This window comes from Sardina pilchardus, chromosome 15 (assembly GCF_963854185.1).
Source record: "Sardina pilchardus chromosome 15, fSarPil1.1, whole genome shotgun sequence".
Lineage (NCBI taxonomy): Eukaryota > Metazoa > Chordata > Actinopteri > Clupeiformes > Clupeidae > Sardina > Sardina pilchardus.
This window is the reverse complement of record NC_085008.1, coordinates 16,125,671-16,142,218: the sequence shown is the minus strand read 5'-3', so window position 1 is coordinate 16,142,218 and position 16,548 is coordinate 16,125,671. Positions and strand designations below refer to the sequence as shown.

General features: G+C 39.2%; 2 protein-coding genes across 4 annotated transcripts; both read left to right on the top strand.

Moving 5' to 3' along the window:
• The first annotated feature begins 365 nt into the window (after positions 1 to 365).
• LOC134101758 (leucine-rich repeat-containing protein 15-like) lies at positions 366 to 7,613 on the top strand. 3 transcript variants are annotated; one of them, XM_062555537.1, is made up of 2 exons: positions 366 to 453; positions 3,201 to 7,613. In XM_062555537.1, the coding sequence occupies exon 2, from the start codon at positions 3,206 to 3,208 to the stop codon at positions 4,823 to 4,825; it is 1,620 nt and encodes a 539-aa protein (XP_062411521.1). In that variant the 5' UTR covers positions 366 to 453; positions 3,201 to 3,205; the 3' UTR covers positions 4,826 to 7,613. The 3 variants fall into 3 exon arrangements, with proteins under 3 accessions (XP_062411521.1, XP_062411519.1, XP_062411520.1); XM_062555535.1 differs by lacking the exon at positions 366 to 453 and adding an exon at positions 478 to 733; XM_062555536.1 differs by lacking the exon at positions 366 to 453 and adding an exon at positions 1,136 to 1,211.
• A 1,177-nt stretch (positions 7,614 to 8,790) lies between these two features.
• Positions 8,791 to 16,343, top strand: LOC134101756 (leucine-rich repeat-containing protein 15). Its single transcript, XM_062555532.1, has 2 exons — positions 8,791 to 8,878; positions 11,005 to 16,343. Exon 2 carries the CDS (start codon positions 11,010 to 11,012, stop codon positions 13,371 to 13,373), a length of 2,364 nt encoding a protein of 787 aa, XP_062411516.1. The 5' UTR covers positions 8,791 to 8,878; positions 11,005 to 11,009; the 3' UTR covers positions 13,374 to 16,343.
• The last annotated feature ends 205 nt before the right edge of the window (positions 16,344 to 16,548 follow it).

Below are 16,548 nucleotides of genomic sequence, written 5' to 3'. Positions count from 1 at the left end.
ATCACATTGATTAAAATAAAAATAGACTATTTAATCATTCATTATTTTTCAGACTAATGCAGAACAGGTAACATGTAGTCATGCTTAAAGGCTGCTTTAGGCTACTTTATTCTCGCCCTCTGCTGGACACTAGAATATTTGTTTTGCTATTTTGTTCTCAAGTTCTGTGACATCTGCACATTTACTAAATTCACATATTTACAATATCTATGGGTTTTATTCCTAAGCATTTGCAATATTTTCTGGTCATACCCTAACAGAAAAACAGGGCAGAGTTACATGTATTATCAGTTAAAGCACTAAAGTCAGCTGGTCCCACCCTTACTGGCCAAGTAAAACCACAGAGCTTGTGCCTGTGGCAGCTCAGAGATAAGGAAGGTCGGCTACGAGGTGGTGGGTTTTCCTCTGAGTGTTGATGTTTATAGCCTCCTACAAGACATACACATCATTGTGGTATGTATCGCTGTGCTCCTGCGATGGATACTCTTGTAAGATTGAAAGAGTTGATGTAAAGAAGGTGAAAAAGATGATAGCTGTGACACATTTTTGACAAAAAAGTCACAGCAGTCCTGATCACACTGAAGCCGAATGTGCCCCCGCGCGTTCATATGCAACGCAAAGGGCTGCCATTGACATCATTGTAAATCCTTTGGCGTTGAATGTAGACTCAAGAAGGCAACGGAAACTTCTCGGATGATCTGTGATTGGTCACCAACATCAGGCGAGAATTTGGGTATTATCAGCGTGAATGAAATCACTGCGCAAGGCAGGATGCAAACACCCAGGCTAGTTGCTTGGACTAATGCAGAACAAATATCAACATAGTTATGATTAGTGCACAGGCTGCTTTATTCACGCCCTCTGCTGGACACTAGAATACTTGTTTTGCTATTTTGTTCTCAAGTTCTGTGACATCTGCACATTTACTAAATTTATGTATTTACAATATCTATGGGTTTTATTCATAAGCATTTGCCATATTTGCAGGCTTACAAAATTGTCATATCTCAACAGAAAAACAGTCATTGGGTAGAGCTACATGTCTTATCAGTTGAAACAGAAAGTCAGCCGGTGTCGCCCTTATTGGCCAAGTAAAACCACAGAGCTTGTGCCTGCGGCAGCTCACAGATAGGGCAGGTCGGCTACGAGGTGGTGGTGTCCCTCCGAGTGCTTATGTTCACAGTGTCCTACAAGACATACACATCATTGTGGTATGTATCGCTGTGCTCCTGCAATGGATACTCTTGTAAAATGTAAAGAGTGGATACTCGTGACTGTTACAGATGTTGATATATTGAACAATGATATCAGCCATTCCATTACTGCTAGGTTAAACTAGACTTTGTACTCAGGATATGATTGGCAAATTATCAAAACAGTAGGAAAATATATGGAGCATGGCATGGCATGCCACTGCATCCCTGAGTGCCTGCTATAAACAATGCTTTACTGATGATCAGTTACATTGAGAACTGCTCAAAAGTGAGGAAATGCTGAATGGCATGTTTAATACCAAACAACCCCCTCCTCCACATTTTTTTACAGCTCTGTATGATTCACATTGGTCACATTTCTAGGTCAGAAAATGGGGAATTTATTAATTCTCCATTAAAGGAATAGTTTGGAATTTTGGACATAGGACCTCATTTCCAACTTAGCCTGGGTGATATAGGTCGGTGGAGACCGTTTTCAGCGAGCACTCCTTTTAGTTGCAAAATCAGACAGTCGATGTACATGTCTGTGTTGATAGAACAATGTTAGAAATAAAACTAACCTTGCATCTCAATGATGTATTACATTTTGAGGACTAGTTTCTCAGCAGCAGCGGAATTCTACTTTGTAGATTAGCAGTACTGCGTCCAAAAGTAAAACAGAAGCGAACTCCAGTCGGGACACTTGGTAGTAGCCGCCTTATTAACATGGTGATTCAGTGTGCATTCAAAAATTGTGAAAATAAACGCTACAGATGGACACCACAGAGTTTCCACCAATTTCAGTGAAAAGAACCAGAAAGTAACCAACTGTGGCTTCTTGGAGCTGGCAGAGACTGTAGGCTATACTGAAGTTGTGAATATGTAGGCTAGTGGTCATTTTAGACCAGAGACTTTGAAAACCCCCGCAGTCTGAAGGACCACAAGTTACTGAAAACAAATGCCGTTCATCCATCTTTCCAGACGCACCAACAGCTACTCGTAACGTTTGCCTAGCTGCTTCTGATAACTTTAGATTGAGACTGTGCTACACATAGTGGTTATGTTATGCGTGTTGTAGCCTGGCAGAGATGAATTAGTTGGAGCGGCAGGTAAATAAACTCATGTGATTGTCACAAAACCGGTTTCCTCTGTAGCCTGCATAATATCAATCCGCTACTGCCATACAGGGAACAAAATATAGGTTATTGCAATGCGATGCAAAGTTACTCACAGACAGCATGAAATGTGCTGAAAACGGTCTTCACCGACCTGTATCACCTCGGCTAAATTGGAAATGAGGTCCCAGGCGTGCCTGCAGGTGTACATCCGTACCGTATAGTACCATCAGGCTACTCAACAACGAGAGAACATTTCCCTTGTGTGTGTGTGTGTTCATGCCCAATTGGCATACCATACCTTCCCAACTATGCACAGCATCCCATTTCTGCCTGCCATCAGGCTATTTACAATGTTCTATTTCAAGTCAGTCAACACGTTATCAAAATTAACTTAATCTATAACTTATCTTAATCTAAACTTTATCCACACACACACATTTACTATTTAATTTGAGGGATTACGCACGCAGGCGCACAACTAGACTACTTATTGGGGGTGGGGGGGAATCTATGTCCAAAATACCGAACTATTCCTTTAATCCAGAAAAATCACATCCTTGTATATTGCAGAACACTAGTATGAACAGTCAATCCATTGAGCTTTTTTTTTTTTTTTTGGTCCAGTATTTTGAAAGTATGGAAATAATACTTTATTCCCTACCAACATTTTAGACTTTGGTTAAAATACCATAATGATAAAATACCTTATTTAGTTAATATATTTTGTTCTGTTGTGTGTTTTGCAGAAATGCCATCATTTAACTCATTCTTTAGTCTGTTAAAGAAGCTATAGTTTTAACTGACTAAAAACACACACACAGCAATGTGCACAAACACACAGTCAATGTTATCACTAAGTAAATACACCTTTCTTTCTCTCTTACTTTAGGACAAATGTTTCGACTACACAGTTCCATATGTATTTTGCTGGCTTTTATAACGGGCTGCTCTGGGGAGTCCGCATGTGACAAAGAAGGTGAAAAAGATGATAGCTGTGTCAAACGACAAGTTTTTGACAAAAAAGTCACAGCAGTCCCGGTCACACTGAAAGAAGGTTTCACAGATATTTTTTTTGTGGGCAGTCAAATCAGTTTAATTCACAAAGGTGCATTTGCCACAAATCCTCAGCTTGAGAAGATTGAGTTCCTTGGTGCCACTACAGATTCCATTGAGCCTGGAGCATTTGAGGGCTTAAATAACCTTACGCTCATTGAGATATCTAACACACCACTGGAGTCACTTTCTGTGGGAGTTTTTCAGGATTTGAAAAGCCTCGAAACTCTTGTTCTGAAAAACAACAAATTACAGAGTTTACAGAAGGGATTGTTTGATGGTCTTGATAAACTCAAAGATCTACAGCTGCATATGAATGAGATTGCAACTATCGAGGACGGGATATTCGACCAGCTAGAGAATCTTCAGACTCTTCATCTGGCAAAAAATAATGTCAGCTCCATTTCATCATCTCTCATCTCAGAATTGAAGAAACTCAAAGTAATCAGACTGTATGAAAATGAGCTATCATCTCTACCTGATGGAATATTTGACAATATGCAAGGACTTACAGAGATTGCTTTACAAAACAACAAAATATCATACATACAGCCACAATTAATTCCACACAAAAATCATTTAGGAAAGCTACTGTTAGACAACAACCTCTTGACAGAGTTGCCACCACAGATGTTTGTCAACTTTCCATTACTTAGAACATTGACACTCCACAGTAATCAATTAACACATCTGCCACCAAACTTATTTGGAGAAATGCCTAAACTTACAGAGTTAAGTTTTAAGAGCAACAATCTCACCACACTTCCTCCTGGAGGCCTGAGTGTCCTTTCAAAGATCAAAAAATTGGATCTGTCAGAAAATCTGTTTGAAACTGTGGCAGGAGAGTTTTTTATTGGTTTGGAGAAGGTTGCAGATCTTAATCTTCAGAAAAATTCTATTAAATCCCTCACATCAGACAATTTTGAGCCATTAAAAAACTCATTATCAACCCTGAAACTTTCTAGAAACCAACTGAAATGGCTTCCAAATGATGTTTTCAGTTCTCTACCGAAACTGAGTAAATTATACCTGGATGGCAATCCTTGGCATTGTGACTGTAATCTGATACCCTTTTATGAATGGATGAAATCCAATCCCAAAATGTTAAAATCTGTAGTATTATGTGCCTCACCTGAGTCTTTGAAAGACCAAGAGATCATCAAACTAGAAGAAAGTGTATTAATATGCCCCACTACTCTGCCAACTACTACTGCTTTACACACTACTACCACTCCTATGCCAACAACAACAACAACACAGACTACTACAATGGAGACAACAACCATGACTACAGCACTGCCAACCACAACACCTACAACTACATTGCCAGTAGCTACGACAGTGCCAACAATAACCTTTTACGAATGGATGAAATCCAATCCCCAAATGTTAAAATCTGTAGCAAAATGTGACCAAGAGATCATGAATCTAGTAATATGCCTCACTACCAGTGATGTATAAAGTAGAGATCCAGGCTTGAGTAGAAGTACAAGTGCTCTATCAAAAAAGTGACTTGAGTAGAAGTAGTCTCACTCTCTTTAAGAACCATACTTAAGTGGAAGTACTATATTAAATATATTTTGTTCTTAAGTATTGAGAGTAGTTTATTTTTAAAATGACTACTCAAGTACTGAAAGTAAAAGTACAAGTATTGTGTAATTAGCTGACAACATAGAGTAAAACAGGTAAAATAGAATAAAACAAGAAAATAAAAGTAGTACAAAAATAAGAGCAAGGTTAAAGAGCAATAAATGAAATAAGATATCAAAATAAATAAAAAGATAAAAAGATAAAGAATAAAATAAAAAGCAGTAGGGAATATGGGAGGGAATTAAAGGTTGTTAAAAGCAAGAGTGAAAAGGTATGTCTTTAAGTTGGACTTAAAGCTGGCAAGGGTGGTATAGAGGATTTAATATGGGGTAGAAGGGGATTCCAAAGGTTTGGGCCAACAACAGAGAACACCCGGTCACCTCTCGTTTTGAGACGAGCACGGGGGACAGATAGGAGCTGTTTTGTAGAAGACCGGGTCGACCTTGGTGTGGAGTGTGGGGAAAGCATTTCTGCAATATAAGGGGGGCTAAGCCATTAAGAGCTTTAAAAACAAAGAGTACAATCTTTAAATCAATTCTGAATTTGACAGGGAGCCAGTGCAGCTGAGCCAGGAGTGGTGTGATATGCTCTCTCTTTTTAGTGCTAGTGAGCAATCTGGCTGCTGCATTCTGGACCATCTGTAATTTGTGGATGTTGGATTGAGTAAGACCTGTGTATAAAATATTGCAATAATCAAGTCTGGAGGTAATGAATGCATGTATAAGTATTTCAAGATCCTTCTGTGATAAAAGGGATTTAAGATTCGATATTACTCTAAGTTGATAAAAAAACACTTCTGACCACACTATTGATTTGTTTATTAAAACTATCCAGCATAACACCAAGATTCCTAACCACAGAGTGCAGGTTATTAGAGAGGGGACCAAGAGCACTGCTGAGGCTGGTGACAGAGGAAGGGGGGCAAAATATAATGACTTCAGTTTTGCTACCGTTGAGTTGTAAGAAATTGCATGCCATCCCAGATTTAATGTCATTGAGGCAGCTATACAGTTTGTCTAATGTGCATGTGGTCTGAGGGGCAACTGGGAGGTAGATCTGGGTATCGTCAGCAGATATTACCATGGCCATGTGTGATCATTTTTTTTTTTTTAAATCATGGAAACAGTTGCTATGCTTTCCTGCCCCGATCACTGGCTAATTCGATGAGAACATTTTAGAGTCAATACAGACAACAGCATACAGTATGATTGGTTTGGCTCGGCATTCACAGCAGCTAGGTCAGTGTGTGAACCAAAGATCATAGAGCACTCTATGATCTTTGGTGTGAACACAGCGACCGAAGGGACAAACAAACAACACAACACAAAACTTTGTTACTCTCTGCTCACTACTCTTACTCTCTGCTCACTACTAGGCCTACTGCTTCACACACTACCACCATTCCTGTGCCAACAACAACACAGACCACAATACAACAACCATGACTACAGCACTGCCAACCACAACACCTACAACTACAACTATGTTCACCACTTCAGTTCAGTCCTTTGCGTGACCAATAAATCCTATACACTCTGAAGTATATGTGGGCTGTGGCATACAACTAAATTTAGAGTAAAGTCAAATATCAAGCATGCCAAGTCATAATTATTTATTTTGTCCAATTACATTTTGTCCAATTTCTTAATTATATGTCAGCTTTTATATGCCACCAATCACATTTGCCAATATTAAATAAGGCCAACTTACATCCGTGCAGTCTCAAGGAGGCTCAGATAAAGTCGCTTCAAAACTGGTGTTTTTGGACCCCTCAGATACAGTAGAGCTTCTTTTCAACTATTTTCAGCCACTGACTTAGTAGCCTAAGTATATTCAAATTATGCAAATTAAGAGCTTATTGATTTTTAAAAATATTTTTCTTGTGTAAAAACAGGTACTTTATAATTTGTTCTATTTGCTTTTATGTAGAAAGATGAGTATGCTATAGGGTGCTAATCATTAGTTATGGATTAAAAGTGTAGTGTTCACATGCACTAAATGTAAATGTCACTTTACATAAACCTTCAAATAAGGGTTTGGATGGGTGACATATTTAAAAAAAAAAAAAAATTCAAAGTGGGCTTAAATGGTACAGTGACCCAAAAAAACAGCTTGCATAAGTTAACTTTTAATATGAATTCCTTGTTAATTCAGAAAGTTTGGCAGAAGAAGAATAACTATGATGGCAAATGTTAAAGCATACAGTATTTAGGCTACAGGCATTTCTGTATACTTTATTTAATTTTGGTGAGAGCATGTTAGCTTTATTTCCATGGTAGTCAGTGTGTTCTAATTAAGCCCATATCATGTGTTTCAATAGGAAATAATAAAATTTTTAGGTTTGATAGCTTTTTACTGCAATCCTGGGTTTAGTCTTAGGCCTAGTTATTCATGTTTGTGGTGGTCCATTGTTACAAGCCAAACATTACATGCAAGTTAAAAAAATAAATTTTGTATATTACTGAATAAATATGTGTCTACTACCTGAAAAAATAATACATTTTATATTTGTGTAAATAAATGTGCTCATTTTATTTTCAAGCCCATGCCAGACTTTTGATTTAAATGTGTGAACTTAGATTTTGGTGACCTTATACCTTATTCCTGTGTGATATGCCGTGTCAGTGTGAAAGAGTGATAATAAATGTAACTTATATCATTATTGTCATTAATTGTCATGGATTTACACATAGTACAGTCATTTGCCAGATTATCTTATTTTCTATATGTGTGTTACCGCCGTTAGCGTAACTAACGTAGCAGTCATATCGTGATTGTCAAAGTTTTTTTTTTTTTTTCTGTCATCTACTTCCTGAATTTTTGGTCAACGGTTTCTGGGACACCGTAACTGGGGCTACATGCACACCAAGTTTCATGTGCCCCGGTGTTACGGTGTCCCGGGAATCGTTGACCAAAAAATCAGGAAGTAGATGACCGAAAAAAAAGAAGAAGAATAAAAAAAAAAACCTTGACAATCATATGACCGCTACGCTAGCTACTAGTTATTAAGCAAGGGTTTAATGATACTGTCACAGTTACACACACACACACACACACACACAAACATCAACAGATTCACACACATCCAGATTCCACACATGCACATGCACGCACACACACACACACACACACACTTATACACAAAAGCAAACTCACACATGCACACACTCATTTATACACATGAGCTGCAAGAGTAGTAGATATATACTGTACATATAAATTGCACAAATAGGAGATACAGGAAAGTTGACAAGCGTAATTTATTTTAGTCGAGAGAATGTGCAGAATTGTCCGGCGGTCATATTGTGTACCGCTATGCGGTGCATCTAGTTTATATACACATGAGCTGCAAGAGTAGGAGATATATTCATATAAATTGCAAAAATAGGAGATACAGTAAGTTGACCAGCATCATTTATTTTTGTGGAGAGAATGTGCAAAACTGAGCGGCGGTCATATTGTGTACCGCTATGTGGTGCATCTAGTGTTTGAAGCGCTTCAGTTGCTTGGACTAATGCAGAATAAATATCAACATGTAGTCATGATTAGTGCACAGGCTGCTTTATTCACACCCTCTGCTGTACACTAGAATATCCGTTTGCTATTTTGTTCTCAAGTTCTGTGACATCTGCACATTTACTAAATTCATATATTTACAATATCTATGGGTTTTATTCATAAGCATTTGCAATATTTGCAGGCTTACAAAATTGTCATATCTCAACAGAAAAACAGCCATTGGGTAGAGCTACATGTCTTATCAGTTAAAACAGAAAGTCAGCCGGTGTCGCCCTTATTGGCCAAGTAAAACCACAGAGCTTGTGCCTGCGGCAGGTCACAGATAAGGCAGGTCGGCTACGAGGTGGTGGTGTCCCTCCGAGTGCTTATGTTCACAGCCTCCTACAAGACATACACCTCAATGTGGTATGTATCACTGTGCTCCTGCAATGGATACTGAAAGAGTTGATACTCGTGACTGTTACAGATGTTGATATTGAACAATGACATCAGCCAGTCCATTACTGCTAGGTTAAACTAGACTTTGTACTCAGGATATGATTGGCAAGTTATCAAAACAGTAGGAAAATATATGGAGCATGGCATGGCATGCCACTGCATCCCTGAGTGCCTGCTATAAACAATGCTTTTACTGATGATCAGTTACATTGAGAACTGCTCAAAAGTGAGGAAATGCTGAATGGCTTTGTTTAATACCAAACAACCCCCTCCTCCGCATTTTTTTACAGCTCTGTATGATTCACATTGGTCACATTTCTAGGTCAGAAAATGGGGAATTTAATAATTCTCCATTGAAGGAATAGTTTTGAATTTTGGACATAAGACCTCATTTCCAACTTAGCCTGGGTGATCTACTGTAGGTCGGTGGAGACCGTTTTCAGCGTCCACTCCTTTTAGTTGCAAAATCAGACTGTCGATGTACATGTCTGTGTTGATAGAACAATGTTAGAAATAAAACTAACCTTGCATCTCAATGATGTTGTATTACATTTTGAGGGACTAGTTTCTCAGCAGCAGCGGAATTCTACTTTGTAGATTAGCAGTACTGCGTCCAAAAGTAAAACAGAAGCGAACTCCAGTCGGGACACTTGGTAGTAGCCGCCTTATTAACATGGTGATTCAGTGTGCATTCAAAAATTGTGAAAATAAACGCTACAGATGGACACCACAGAGTTTCCACCAATTTCAGTGAAAAGAACCAGAAAGGAACCAACTGTGGCTTCTTGGAGCTGGCAGAGACTGGAGGCTACTGAAGTTGTGAATATGTAGGCTAGTGATCATTTTAGACCAGAGACTTTGAAAAACCCCGCAGTCTGAAGGACCACAAGTTACTGAAAACAAATGCCATTCATCCATCTTTCCAGATGCACCCACAGCTACTTGTAACGTTTGCCTAGCTGCTTCTGATAACTTTAGATTGAGACTGTGCAACACATAGTGGTGATGTTATGCATGTTGTAGCCTGGCAGAGAGGAATTAGTTGGAGCGGCAGGTAAATAAACTCATGTGTGATTGTCACAAAACCGGTTTCCTCTGTAGCCTGCATAATATCAATCCACTACTGCCATACAGGGAACAAAGTATAGGTTATTGCAATGCGATGCAAAGTTACTCACAGACATGCGCATCTTTAGTCGTTATAATTTATTTGTCTCGGGTGTTCTGTGGAGTGGGTTTAGGCTGTTTTTAGTGGCAGGCTGGATGTTACCGTTGACGTGCGCTACCTCAACACCAGCTTAGTACTGTATAAGGACTGCATGAAATGTGCTGAAAACGGTCTCCACCGACCTGTATCACCTCGGCTAAATTGGAAATGAGGTCCCAGGCGCGCCTGCAGGTGTACGTCCGTACGCACTGTGCGTACCATCAGGCTACTCAACAACGAGAGAACATTTCCCTTGTGTGTGTGTGTGTGTGTGTGTGTTCATGCCCAATTGGCCTACCATACCATACCTTCCCAACTATGCACAGCATCCCATTTCTGCCTGCCATCAGGCTATTTACAATTTTCTATTTCAAGTCAGTCAACACGTTATCAAAATTAACTTAATCTATAATTTATCTTAATCTAAACTACATCCACACACTTACATTTAATTTGAAAGATTACACACGCAGGCGCACAACTAGACTATTATTGGGGGGGGGGTCTATGTCCAAAATACAGAACTATTCCTTTAATCCAGAAAAATCACATCCTTGTATATTGCAGAACACTAGTATAAACAGTCAATCCATTGAGCTTTTTTTTTTTTTGGTCCAGTATTTTGAAAGTATGGAAATAATACTATTCCCTACCAACATTTTAGACTTCGGTTAAAATACCATAATGATAAAATACCTTATTTGGTCAATATATTTTGTTCTGTTGTGTGTTTTGCAGAAATGCCATCTTTTAACTCATTCTGTCTGTTAGTCTGTTAAAGACGCTATAGTTTCAAATGACTAAAAAAACACACACGGCAATGTGCACAAACACACAGTCAATGTTATCACTAAGCAAATACACCTTTCTTTCTCTCTTACTTTAGGACAAATGTTTCGACTACACAGTTCCATATGTATTTTGCTGGCTTTTATAACGGGCTGCTCTGGGGAGTCCGCGTGTGAAAAAGAAGGTGAAAAAGATGATAGCTGTGTCAAACGACAAGTTTTTGACAAAAAAGTCACAGCAATCCCGGTCACACTGAAAGAAGGTGTCACAGATATTTTTTTTGTGGGCAGTCAAATCAGTTTAATTCAGAAAGGTGCATTTGCCACAAATCCTCATCTTGAGAAGATCGAGTTCCTTGGTGCCTCTACAGATTCCATTGAGCCTGGAGCATTTGAGGGCTTAAACAACCTTACGCTCATTGAGATATCTAACACACCACTGGAGTCACTTTCTGTGGGAGTTTTTCAGGATTTGAAAAGCCTTGAAACTCTTGTTCTGAAAAACAACAAATTACAGAGTTTACAGAAGGGATTGTTTGATGGTCTTGATAAACTCAAAGATCTACAGCTGCATATGAATGAGATTGCAACTATCGAGGACGGGATATTCGATCAGCTAGAGAATCTTCAGACTCTTCATCTGGCAAAAAATAATGTCAGCTCCATTTCATCATCTCTCATCTCGGAATTGAAGAAACTCAAAGTAATCAGACTGTATGAAAATGAGCTATCATCTCTACCTGATGGAATATTTGACAATATGCAAGGACTTACAGAGATTGCTTTACAAAACAACAAAATATCATACATACAGCCACAATTAATTCCACATAAAAATCATTTAGGAAAGCTACTGTTAGACAACAACCTCTTGACAGAGTTGCCACCACAGATGTTTGTCAACTTTCCATTACTTAAAACATTGACACTCCACAGTAATCAATTAACACATCTGCCACCAAACTTATTTGGAGAAATGCCTAAACTTACAGAGTTAAGTTTTAAGAGCAACAATCTCACCACACTTCCTCCTGGAGGCCTGAGTGTCCTTGCAAAGATCAAAAAATTGGATCTGTCAGAAAATCTGTTTGAAACTGTGGCAGGAGAGTTTTTTATTGGTTTGGAGAAGGTCGCAGATCTTAATCTTCAGAAAAATTCTATTAAATCCCTCACATCAGACAATTTTGAGCCATTAAAAAACTCATTATCAACCCTGAAACTTTCTAAAAACCAACTGAAATGGCTTCCAAATGATGTCTTCAGTTCTCTACCGAAACTGAGTAAATTATACCTGGATGGCAATCCTTGGCATTGTGACTGTAATCTGATACCCTTTTATGAATGGATGAAATCCAATCCCAAAATGTTAAAATCTGTAGTATTATGCGCCTCACCTGAGTCTTTGAAAGACCAAGAGATCATCAAACTAGAAGAAAGTGTATTAATATGCCCCACTACTCTGCCAACTACTACTGCTTTACACACTACTACCACTCCTATGCCAACAACAACAACAACACAGACTACTACAATGGAGACAACAACCATGACTACAGCACTGCCAACCACAACACCTACAACTACATTGCCAGTAACTACGACAGTGCCAACAACAACAACCACAACATTACTTACAACAACCATAGCAATACCTACAACGACACCGCTTATAACAACAACAACAACCACAGCATTACCTACTACAACCACAACAATACCTACAACAACACCGCTTATGACAACAACAACCACAACATTAGCTACAACAACCACAACACTACCTACAACGACACCGCTTATGACAACAACAACCACGACATTAGCTACAACAACCACAACAATACCTACGACACCGCTTATGACAACAACAATACCAACAACCACGACATTACCTACTACAACACTGCTTATGACAACCACTACTGAACTTACAACAACTTTAAGAACAACAACAATCACAACAACCACACCAAGTACTACTATGACTACTACAGCTGCAACCACAAGTCAAACCACTACCGTTCTGATAACCACAACGCCACTCATATCAACTTCTGAGCTCACTACAACACCTCTGACCACTAGTATGACCACAACATTGGCAACAACAACTTGCACTACCACTACCCAGATGATACCTACTACTACCACATCACATCAAACAACCACCCCAACCTATTTCACCTGTGTCAGCACGTATTATCCTGAACAGCTGCTCGCATCTTCATACAACCCTCCACTTGAGGACAACCTCAATGAACGCTGTAAAAAACAGTTCATGTTTTACTCTGCTATTCTGATAGTGGAAGCTTTTTGTACTTTAGTGCTTGCTAAGTTCACTTACACCCTATATTGTTCCCTTCAACAAGGGCAGCGACTTTACAACAGAGTCAACCTTACCCACTTCTCTTACAAAAAAGAAATCACCTTAAGACCAGTTCAAGAGATTGAGTCAATTGCTCTGTGAGACAGATCTGTTACGGTCCTCATCATTATTGATCTAAAGGACAGTCATTTTAAACGTACTTTGCACCATGGGGTCGCCAGTCATTATTTTCACATTAAGTGGGCTGCCAGGGGAGGTTTACAGCCAGTATTTGCAGTCTTGACATTTTAACGGGCCCATTTGGAGATGGTAGACAAACAAACTCCAAACTCATCATCTGTCATAAAGACGTCATTTCAAAAGACTCAGAGTAAGAGCAACTTTCACCTTAAAGGAGTCATAGAACGCATTTTTTGACCATTACAAATTGATCTTTGAGCCTAAATAATGTCATATGTAAATTTGTGGGGCTGAAAACGCCCCAGGAGCACTGCTAGATCGCCTAATACAAGGTCATAAATAAGCCTTGCAATGAAACAGTTTGTTTTTCCCGCCCACTCAGCAAGTTCATGAATATTCAAATGAGATGCGCGCTGATTGGTCTATTGGCCGATATGTCCTGAAAGTTGATTGGCTCAATCCACCGGTCTGAAGCTAGAGCAAAGTGAAACTACGTTTGCTGCTGGTAAATAAAGCCAAAGTCTTTGATAAAGCTATCAACAATGGATTTAAATAAGGAATACAGCCGTACATGTATAATCCGAGTCAGAAGAAAGTTCTGACGAAGATGAAGTGCAGCAGATTCCCCAACAGAATGAATGTGTTAGATTGGTAAGTTTTATCAGTACATTTCTTAGTACAGTAACTCTCCAAAGTTAGCTGTAATAACGCTAGCATTACAACGTCTCTGCCATAGACCACATATCTAGATACTAGCATCGTAAGAGCAGTTTAACAAGAATTATTAATCGAAGGTATGCAAATGAGAGGGGCCGAGGGGTGTATCTAAAGGGGGATGGGCGCCTATTACGTGTTATCTGAGCTCTGTTCAGATTGGAGCATTTCAACACGGCTGTTTCTATTTCCCAATTTGCATACGAAAGCAGGCGGGGGACGCGGTAAAGTCTTTGGTGTTGTCCTTTGGACACTGCTCGCAGCCTAAATTCAACAGTAACAAGGTGAATGTGGTTTTGAATTCTAGGACTCCTTTAACAATCACTTTTAATTCAATTAAAAGGAAATTTTCCAAAAATATCTTTACATTTTCTAGCCTGCAGTCATTTTTATCCCTACATTTATGAACGTTCCAAAATTTGACGCAGTAAGAGGGTTTCCGGCCAAGTTAGGTCAATAATATCCGTAAAGGGAATAATGGACCTCAGTTTTCGAAGGTCGAAAATGTAACCAGTGCTGGTGAACATCCTATCACAGAGGCAACAAAAGTAGCTTGCCATCTGTTACGGGTCTGCAGGGCTCCTCCTAGTGGCTTGCTTGTCTCCTGTCTATTGCGTCTCCCTACAGGTGAGCCAAGCACAGGTGTGTGTGGCATGGATTGGCGCACGTGAAGTCTGATTGATTACTTCCTGGATGGCCTTTAAGATCTCCGTAGACCTGGATGTGGAGGCCGCCGCTTCTCCTCCTCTCCCGCACCTTTTGCCGTTTTGGCGTTTACTTTCTTTATGCACGACATCTCTTCTTTTCCCAATCCAACACTTATACTGACTTTACTTAACCTACGTTGTAAATACTTTATCTTGAATAAATACATGTTTGGCAAATTCCGTGTGGTCTTCCCTCTCTGGTTACATAGCCTAGTAGGCCGGTTGTAACACATCATAATATATAACAAACTACAGTGAGAAAGCAAGTGATTTCTGTGTTGTAATACAGCAGGCATAAGCTACCTGTAAGAATATGCTAATTGCATGATCAGTGTTGGCTAATGATAGCCGGCCAGGTCTCCCACAACAGCATACTACCTCAATTACCAGTTTATAGTTTTGCCTGTACAATTACAGTTTGTCCATGCTTGCTATAGCAACAGATACCACAGCCCTTTCCATTCTAAGTGCCATGTATTTTGAACCCAAACAGCCAGTTTCTTGCTGATGTTAGCCATGATAGCCAGCTAGGTTACTGCACTAAATAACAAAATGGTGTGGTAGGCTATGAGCATGGTGTATTTCTGTCAGGTGATTTTGAGTCAATCGTATTGATTTTGTGGTACTTTGTCGTATTGAATCTGATGGAAATTATACAGCATTTGACTGTTACCGCTTGTTGGTATTGTTGAATGTATACCTTGTCAGTACATTTATATTCGGCTGCTTTGTAATTTTAATTGGTAAAACAAAGCAGACAAAATTAGAGATGTTTTATCAGTTCAAGAGGACTACTTTAAAAAGCCCCTTTTTCACAGATTCTCTGCTGTAGGTCTCGTAAAACACATATTATCCATAAACAGGCAGACATCCCCGGTTCAGAAAGTAAAAGTCCTGCCAAATATTTGAGCTAACCATTTAGCAAAACAGCTCATGCCGATAAGTTGCCGGGTCTCAGAAAATTAGTGATATCACCTGTTACTGCACAGGTAGGAAGAATATATGTCAGAACTTATACTTTCTGGAACCAGGATGCCCTTTTGCAAGGATTGTTCTTTTAGGCCTAATTACATGTCATGTTCAAATGTGATCATAACAACAGGTGCATTACTCATACTAGCTTACAGGCTTTAGTCAGTAATAAAATACAACTCTAACAGTGTTTTTAATTTCATGCATCTTTAACTGGGTAGCCATTTTTTTCAAGTAACAGCAACAGCCTTGCAAAACATCTGTGCATGTTACCAAAGCTCCGCTTTAACCCTCTCTGATGTTACTCCTTTGATACTCAAAAGTGGGGTTGCCGATATCAAGACTCTGTATCTCAACAAATCCAGATCACCGGAATGCTGACTGAGGTTTTGGGTCTTGCCCCTACTATACTTTCTAAATGTGTTCATCTGTTTCTTGTTTATTCAGTTTGCTCCTTGTGTCTTAGTCTTTGTCTGGTCTCATTTACTGAAGCTGTGAATATGTGAGTTTTGCTGCACTCAAGTGATCTATGTATTGAAGCCCTTGTGCTTGTTTTCTTTTATTAAATACATCTTGATGTTTCAAATGAGCCTCAAATCCATTTTTTTGTAAATCAAACAAGACAGAAGACCCCTCTGATTATTCCTACATTCTTTTGGATAGGGCCAGGCTCTAGAGTGTGTGTGTGTGTGTGTGTGTGTGTGTGTGCATGCGTGTGGGCATGTTTGTGCATGTGTTTGTGT

Excerpts from the sequence above, each read along its gene's own strand:
- LOC134101758 (XM_062555535.1), top strand. The coding sequence starts at position 694 with ATGATCTGTGATTGGTCACCAACATCAGGCGAGAATTTGG. Across the intron at positions 734-3,200 it reads AACATCAGGCGAGAATTTGG|GACAAATGTTTCGACTACAC; the intron begins GTATTATCAGCG and ends CTCTTACTTTAG.
- LOC134101756 (XM_062555532.1), top strand. The coding sequence starts at position 11,010 with ATGTTTCGACTACACAGTTCCATATGTATTTTGCTGGCTTTTATAACG.